This window comes from Hippichthys cyanospilos, chromosome 22, assembly GCF_059441005.1.
Source record: "Hippichthys cyanospilos isolate Australia breed blue-spotted pipefish chromosome 22, RoL_Hcya_1.0, whole genome shotgun sequence".
Taxonomy (NCBI): Eukaryota; Metazoa; Chordata; class Actinopteri; order Syngnathiformes; family Syngnathidae; genus Hippichthys; species Hippichthys cyanospilos.
Window position 1 is genome coordinate 848802 of NC_142390.1, and position 7978 is coordinate 856779.

At 51.2% G+C, this 7978-nt stretch overlaps 1 protein-coding gene across 4 annotated transcripts; it reads right to left on the reverse strand.

Moving 5' to 3' along the window:
• Window positions 1-553: 553 nt before the first annotated feature.
• Window positions 554-7902, reverse strand: prkcq (protein kinase C, theta). 4 transcript variants are annotated; one of them, XM_088405886.1, is made up of 20 exons: window positions 7821-7902; window positions 7635-7698; window positions 7445-7550; window positions 5985-6160; window positions 4098-4297; window positions 3864-3924; window positions 3558-3726; window positions 3459-3490; window positions 3296-3381; window positions 2944-3073; window positions 2747-2856; window positions 2571-2682; window positions 2349-2503; window positions 2104-2277; window positions 1959-2050; window positions 1825-1887; window positions 1500-1638; window positions 1238-1426; window positions 1048-1176; window positions 554-912 (listed from the first exon to the last, which is right to left on the reverse strand). In XM_088405886.1, the coding sequence occupies exons 4-20, from the start codon at window positions 6100-6102 to the stop codon at window positions 760-762; spliced, it is 2112 nt and encodes a 703-aa protein (XP_088262012.1). In that variant the 5' UTR covers window positions 6103-6160; window positions 7445-7550; window positions 7635-7698; window positions 7821-7902; the 3' UTR covers window positions 554-759. The 4 variants fall into 4 exon arrangements, with proteins under 4 accessions (XP_088262012.1, XP_088262011.1, XP_088262010.1 ...); XM_088405885.1 differs by having other exon boundaries at window positions 7445-7553; window positions 7821-7891; XM_088405884.1 differs by having other exon boundaries at window positions 7635-7890.
• Between the last annotated feature and the right edge of the window lie 76 nt (window positions 7903-7978).

Below are 7978 nucleotides of genomic sequence, written 5' to 3' on the forward strand. Positions count from 1 at the left end.
CATCTTTCTGCTATGGCTACCTGATGTTGGCGGTCTCAATGAGACGGCGTTTTTTCATTCTCTTATTTCACCACAAGATGGCACTAAATTCTCACTGAAAGCTGCTTTTGAGCTCGTAAGGAGAACTATGCCGATGTCTTTATCTTTTAACGCTTTAATTGATATATGATCCAATTTATTTTGATCATTCACTTGGCCTTTTTCTATAAAAAAGGTAAACAGTAACTAACTTCATACACGTGAGTCCAACAAGACTTTTTTTATTTGGGTATTCTAGTTAAATATGAATGATGGGTACAAGGCATACATTAACTTGTGTGAAAAGTCTTTCAAAGAACTATTTCATAAGTCTCCAAAGCAGTCAACTTCGAGAAAATAATTTAGTTAAAAAGGAGAACTATGAAATGACACACAAATGGTGTTGTGGTTTTTGTTTTCTTGTCACAAGTGAGCATAAACAAATGTCTCACTCACCCTTCCCTAAAGTTAACGTCGTTGGGAACAGACTAAACGGGTTCTCGCAAAACATCAAGTACGAACGTTGACAAAGACGTCCTGGACACAAAGCCTTTTATTGGCCACAACGAGACGCTTGGGAGCTCATCAAAACGTAAACCCGACAACAACGAGCATGGGAACAAATGTTGCTTGGCTTACTTGCGTTGGACTATTATTACACGTGCCACGTTCAAACTAACCTGTCACTTTTGTCTTAGTGGAAACGGAGCGCTTTAAAGTCCGAATGGTCGGCGAGGGCGATCAGCGCAGCGCCGGCGCGGCCGGATTGACGAAGGAGAAGTTCCGGAACACGCTCTGGTCCACGCTGCTTATGAGCGTCCGGTCGGCGCACGACAGGCGCGGCTTCTCGTCGATGAATTCTTTGTCAAAGTTGCTGCAGTCACTGGGGGACGCCTGGCGGCACACACGCGACACGTCACCTTAACTCGCCGTTTCCCGACGAAATAAAAGGACGATTTGGTATCGTAAACATAAGTGACTACATTTTTTCAACATTTTTGTCATCATTAGCAAAGCCTTGAAACTTACCAAGGTGGGCTTGAAGGGCGGAGGCACCTTGCGCTGCTCCAGGGCCTTCCAGTCGGTGGCGCCAAAGAAGGCGTGCAGCCTGATGTTTCCCTTGACCCCCAGCCGCTCCTCGGGTTCCCGGACAAAGAGCTGCGGGCGGGAAACGCGGCGGCGCTCAGATGGCGCGACGGCGGGACGGCGGCGTTCCCACCTTGATCAGGATGTCCCTGGCGTCTCGGCTCAGCCAGCGCGGGTAGGCGGGGCTGTCCGTGCGGATGGACTGAAAGAGCTCCTCCTCGTCTCGGCCGTGGAAGGGAGACTGACCGATGAGCATTTCGTAGAGCAGGACGCCGAAGGACCACCAGTCCACCGAGCTGTTGTACTTCTGGCCCAGCAGGATCTGCGGGGGCGGCGCGGTCACGGCCGAGCCCGAGCTCAAAACGGCGGCGGGCCAAAACGGCGGTCCGCGTCACCTCGGGCGCGATGTAGTCGGGCGTCCCGCAAAAAGTGGACGTGCGGGTCTCCTCCCACATCTTCTCCTTGCACATGCCAAAGTCTGCGATTTTGATGTGGCCCTCAGAGTCCAGCAGCACGTTGTCCAGCTTCAGATCCCTGCGTGCACCCAAGCAAGCAAAGTGCACAGAAATCAATTCCTTTTTCGAAAGCATCAACTGAAATTCAGTGGCTTGCTTTGCTTTGTAACGTCAGAAAAAAGGGGCAACAATCAAGGAAATATTCAATAGCTAACAATTAAGGCTCAAAAGTATTTCAGACGTGTGAATCGAATTTCCCTCACACCTGTAGACGATTCCTTTGGAGTGCAGGAACTGAAGGCCGCAGATGATCTCGGCGGCATAGAAGCTGCGGGACGAGAGAAGGCGGCGTGAGGGACGCCGGGGACGGGAAACAAAGACGGGGGCGCGAGCGCCTACGTGGATCTGTGCAGATCGAACTTGTGGCAGTGCTGGATGTGGAACATGAGGTCGCCTCCGTTCAGGTACTCCATCACGAAGAACAGGTTCTCCTGGAGAGGTGGATGTTGCCAGACGGGAAGACGGGGTGGGTGGGGGAGGGTACCTTTGTCTGGAAGGTGCAGTGCAGGTGCGTGAGGAAGGGGTGTTCCCTGGCCAACGAGAGGACCCTCCTTTCCACCATGGTGCACTCCACGTCGTCATCCATTAGAACCACGTCCTTCTTCAGAGCCTTGACGGCAAAAAACTCAGCGCTCTCCTTCAGCTCGGCTAAAAACACCTGGGCCAAGCACGAGGGCAAAGCTGAGGTAGGTGTTTGCGTTTCGGCAACGGGCGGGCGAGCGTCTTCACCTTGCCAAAGCTGCCCTTGCCCAGCACCTTGTGGAGGACAAAATCCTCGATGGTGAATTTGGGTCCGTGGCGCGAAGGGTAACTGTACACATCCTCCTGCTCCTCGTCCGCCGTCGCCTGGAGGTTCGGCCCCTCCCAGGAAACACCCTGCGCCTCTACGGGAGGGACAGCGCCCGTTTGAGAGCGCCCCCTACGGGACGAACGAAAGCGTAGCAAGAGTACCTTTACTGAGGGGCGCGGGCGAAGCCGCTATCAGCGTTTCCAGCGTGCCGGGCCGCTGAACACCTATGGGCCCCTCCCGGGCGACGGCGTCCGTTTCTCTGGCGCTCCTGGCCTAGAGGGCGCGACATCAGCGGGCGGCGCCGGAGAGACGGCGAGGCGCGGACCCGCCCCCTGACCTGCTGTCTACTCTCAATGGTGGCCAGCGCTTCGGCCATCAGCTTCTGGTTGACCCCGCACAGGTTGGCCACCTTCTTCTGGCATTTGTGGTGGACGTTCATGCCGCATTCTGGTTGGAGGCGGGCGGGGCAAAAAGAGTTGGGAGCAGGGAAGCTAAGTCGCCGGCGGCGGCACGTGTCCGGGCGTCCCCTCTCACCCTCACATTTGAGCCCCTGCTTGGCCAGCCCCCACAGGAGGGTCCCGCAGTGCTCGCAGAAGGTGGGGCTCTTGTAGTTGTATGCTTTGAACCTGTGCGGCATGTCGATCTTGAAGCGCTCCTTGTGGATCTCAAACACACATACGCACGCACAATGGGACCGTTGCGGCTCGTTAGCGTGCGGGTGCCAAGTGACACACATCGAGGGACACCGGAGAACACACGTGGAAATTTGTCTCCAACGAAACCCGGATTTGCACGTCCACAAATACATGCGCATTTTTTTGTGTGCGCGTTGGCTTGGAAAGACGCAATCGAAACAAGGTGGAGCGGTGACGGATGCGGCGGTTACCATGGTTTCCTTGCTGTTTACGGCCGAGCCGGTGCATTTGGCGATGACCTTGTCGATGCATTTCTTGTGGATGGCGGCGTTGCACTCTGTTGGACGTACAAGAGGGGGGGAGCGGTGAGGCCGCCGGAGAACCCGGCCGGCAGCAAAGCGGCGTCGCACTCACGTTGGCACTGGTAACCTTGCTTGTTGAGGCCCCTGCCAAGAAAGACAATATTTCAAGCGCTATAGGGGGCCGACGGCCACGTCCGCGGCGGCGGCGCACCAGACAAACTCCTTGCAGACGGAGCAGAAGGTGGGCTGCGGGAAGAAGGTGGCGCTGAACTCGTGACACTTGACCACATGAATCTTGGCCTGTTTGATGGCGTTGCGCCGATGGTGGAGGGGAAAAAGACCCTCGCGCTCGCAATCGCCCTCAGCTTTGCCCGCCGCGTCTGTAACCAGGCCGCGGCAGTTACTTTCCAAAGACAGAAAGATAAGAGAGAAAAAAAACGAGGATGCGGGGGGTCTCCCTGACACGTTCAGGACATGCCGAGCTAAAGTCCAAGCAGCGGTGCGAATGTCAACTCACCGCTTAACTCCAGGTAATACCTGGCCTCCATCAGGAGGCGGCCCTGCGGCTTCAACTCCAACTGAAAAACAACGGTCAGAATTTGGGATGCAAATGCCACAAGAATTACCATTTGCAAAAACTCCATTCAAATGAGCAGGCACGGAGTAGTGGGGGCCGGTATTTAGAAAAGCCTCTTTGAAAATTGAGGGATGGGGTTGCGACGCTTGTAAAATACCACCGAAAAGCACCCACCCACATCTCCAGTTTGCCGTTCTCCTTCTTGCAGCGCGCGGCCAGCGAGTCCAGCGCCAAAGAGGCCTCAGACCTGAGCTGGGCCGTGCGGTCCTTCACCATCACGTGCATGATGCGTCCGCTATGCACGTGCGCATCGAAGGTGCTGCTCCACGGCGGGTACATGGTGGGCTTCTTCTGCTTGTACACCTGGCCTTTTTCTGCAGCTCAGATCATATTCACACTTTTAGGACAGCTACTGAACTTTAGATTTGTACTTATTCAAATTCTCTGTCCGGTCTAAAAAGGACCGGAGAAGCTGGGGAGCTAAACACTTGGAAAAAAAAATCAAAAAGCTAGAAATAAGGTATTGAATGGATGGACTTCAAAAAAATAAATAAATAAAACATACGTCTTTGGGATTAAATGAGTTCAGAATTGAATATGTTGTTTTGTGTACATTGAAGTGGTTTTACGCGTTACATTATATTGTTGTTTGTTGTGCCGTGAAATATTTGGAGACAGTGCCGCTCCACTTTCTTTTCAAGTCTCAATAATGAAAATGGTTGGGGTGTTTAATCCTTGCGCTTGTCAATATTGTGAGGCAAAAATGACAGCTGAAGCCGTCTAAAGCGATGACCTTCCGATTCCCGCGTCCATTATCGGCTCCGGTTGACATCTGCTGCTTTTTTTTTTTTTTAAACCCGGCGCGTTATGCTAACGTGGCAGAGATCCACTTGCATAACTTGCACAAGGCAACGCGCTGTTCATTATGAGCTCAACACGCGCCTGCCATCTGCGCCAGAGTGCAAATGGCAGCGCAATCCGCCACTTTTCAGAGCAGGTGACGCCGCACACGCCTCTTGCTGTCTCACTTCCTGTGTTTTTCTCAGAAAAAGGAAGATGATTTTTTTTTCTTCCACTGGTTGCAGGCTACTTTACTGCATAGCTGCATGGGGCATGCGCCGTGACAGAGATTGCAAAGATGAAACCCCGAGAGCAGTGGTCTCCGACATTTTTATCACCACATACCGGTCAACGCTTGAGATTTTTACTGCGGACCGGCGCGGGGGTGGGGCAGGGGCTCGAATAGTACAAAAATGTATGCAAATTACATTAAGTCATTAATACATTAATTTGAAGGGAAATACCTGGCACAAACGAAAATGCGAAGGAGCTCAACTCATTCCGGGTAGCACTATATAACATGATGAAACAGTCACAAGTTGGCAGATCAACAAACAAATTCATTTTGGCCATATTATCACATCATCAACATGATGACAAAGAAAGTACAACTTCCAGACGGTCGTGGGTCAGATTTCACAGAGAAAAAACAACGCGCGTCACCGAGCTACTGCTCTCAAAACCACACCATGCTTCTCACTACAAAATGTAATATCAACAACGGCCAGAGGCAGCGCCAAAGAACAAAGATCAAGCCAAACAAAGCACAACTGAATGAAGTGTTGAACTAAATCAGTTCCAAAACCTTATTTCGGTGAGGCCCACGCGCCCCGAAACCGGTTGATCCACGGATTAAGAGTTTAAAGCAGTGGTATTCAAAACTTCGGGTGATGATGACATTTTTTGCAAAACGTTTTCACCTCTGTGTGCGACTAATGAACAGCCATAAGGCTTAACATCATGCTTCATGCATTAATAATAATCAGATTAAAGAAAATAACACCTATTTGGTTCATGTTTTAGAATTTTGTAATTCCTGGTTTGATGGATTTTTTTGCATGTTCGACATGAATTCTTTGCACCTGTTTTAAGCTACAGTATACACTCGTCCAAATTCAAAAGCGCTCTCGCCGTACGTCGTTCGAAAAGAAAGGGCGCCTTAGCAGAAGGCAAAAACCTCCTATGCGAGTGGGGAGAGAATTCGGTGTGCGTTAGTCCCACCTGTTTGGACGGCCTCCTTCATGTAGACGGCGCAGTAGGGGCTGAGCACCTCCTGGTGGTACTCCAGGCCCGGCTCCATCTCAAAGTTGGAGAAGCCGATGCGCAGGAAGGGCGCCATGCTCGCCGGCCGGCTCTTGCGCTGATCGACTGCCTCCGCCACCGAGCTGCCCTCCTTCCTGTGAGACAGACGGGCGGGCGGGCGGGCGGGGGCGGGGGAACAGAAAGGAGGTGTGACATCACGGCGGAACACCCATCCAGCCGAGAACGAAAAATCTCTTGCCTCTAACTTTTTGAGTACTTTTTCAATTTAACCCTTTGCTATTGCCATTTTACAAAGACATTGATTTTAAAACCCTGAACCCTGAATATTTTCATAGGCTAGCTATGTTTACTCAAATGCAATTCTCCAGCTCTACTGGGCCACGATTTCGCCTCAGGTTGTCCAAAGCCCCACGGCAGGCGAACAAATGAAAAGCGAGGAAGGCACCAGGGCCACACATTTGCACTAGCGCTATTTGAGGCCCGCATGTGCGCGCACGCCACTATAAATAGAGCTGAAATCCTATACGTACATCGGGAACCTTCAGACGCATGGCCATAAGTATTGAGACGCCGCCAGGATGGAAAAGATGGAAGGAAACAGGGATCTGGGCATGCTCTTACATCTCATACCGTTCAAAGCTCTTCCAGCACATTTCAAGTTCACATTTAGATGCTTTCGTTCCGACCTCAGATCGATTCTTCAGATCGGATAGATATGCATATAATTCCATGACCTTACGGGAAGGCCGGAGCCAGCTGGAACTGAACTCGGGTCCCATAACTGTGAGGCGGAAGTGCTAACCACTCACCCACCGATCCGCCCCCCACTTTGAATTTTAAATGATATTTTGGGAAGATCGTGCTTAGTATTCGGTTTGAAGGGAGCAGAAAGATGTGGCCCGTGGGGTGTAGATCCCTCACAGGTTTGGAGGGAGGGCGAAAAAGGAAGCGAGAGGTTGAGGCGAGAGCATCTGCGCCTCGACACTGCAAAGCGCAGGGCGACGGCTCACCCCGGATGGGGGCCGCCTTCCTGTCACCTCACAAGTCACTCGGCTTCCGCTCGCTCTTTGCGTGGGGGCCTCCGTTGGCAGAAAGTGCCGCTGCATCCGCTTTGATGAGCTTTAGCGGGCGGGGCGCGGTCTCGGGGGAAGGCCAAGTACCAGCGTGCTTGACCGTGACCTTTCCTTTCATGAGCATGAAAGCGGCGTGGCTTTTTGAAGTTGGGCGGAAAAGTGGCTGCAGAGCTTGGGGGGAGCGGAGAGGGTGGAGAAGACTTTTGACTCCCACTACGCACACTTTTTAGTGTCCCTCAAAAAAGTCACTTTCATGAAAATTTAAACAAGAACATAAAACACTCGTCAACATACAATAAAAATATGTACCCAACTTTGCATACAGAAAATTTCAATTTAACTGACTTTTAACAAAGCGTCTTCTTAATTTTGTCCACAGGGGGGCGCCATTTTTGCTTAACGACCTTTGTCCACGGAAGCAGAGAGATCATCGTTGAAGCATAAACATTTCCTGCTTGAAAGGAAGAACAGCATTTTGTATATCCGGTAACCTCATATGTACATTTACATTTTAACGTGAGGGAAATACACTTACGTTTAACGCTTCAAATTAACCTAGCATGCTAAATGTCGCGGGGTATGCGCATGCGCTTTCACCCCTTGGACAGAATGGGAAATTATTTGTAGCTATTACGTACGCAAACCAAAAGTAAAATTTTTGAGCTTATAGAAGACACTTTTGTGTAAAGCGTTGTGCCTCTAGCGGCGGACTAAGCGTTACCTTAGAATAACGTCAGAGAAAGCACTTTCGACAAGACTTATCAGCACGAAGTTTGCTTCGTTAGGAAAAAGATGGCTGCCAAACGTATCCGCTTCCGGTCATGCGCGGTCACGTATACATGTTCGAGGCTCTAACGTATCAAAAGTTGAACTAATTTC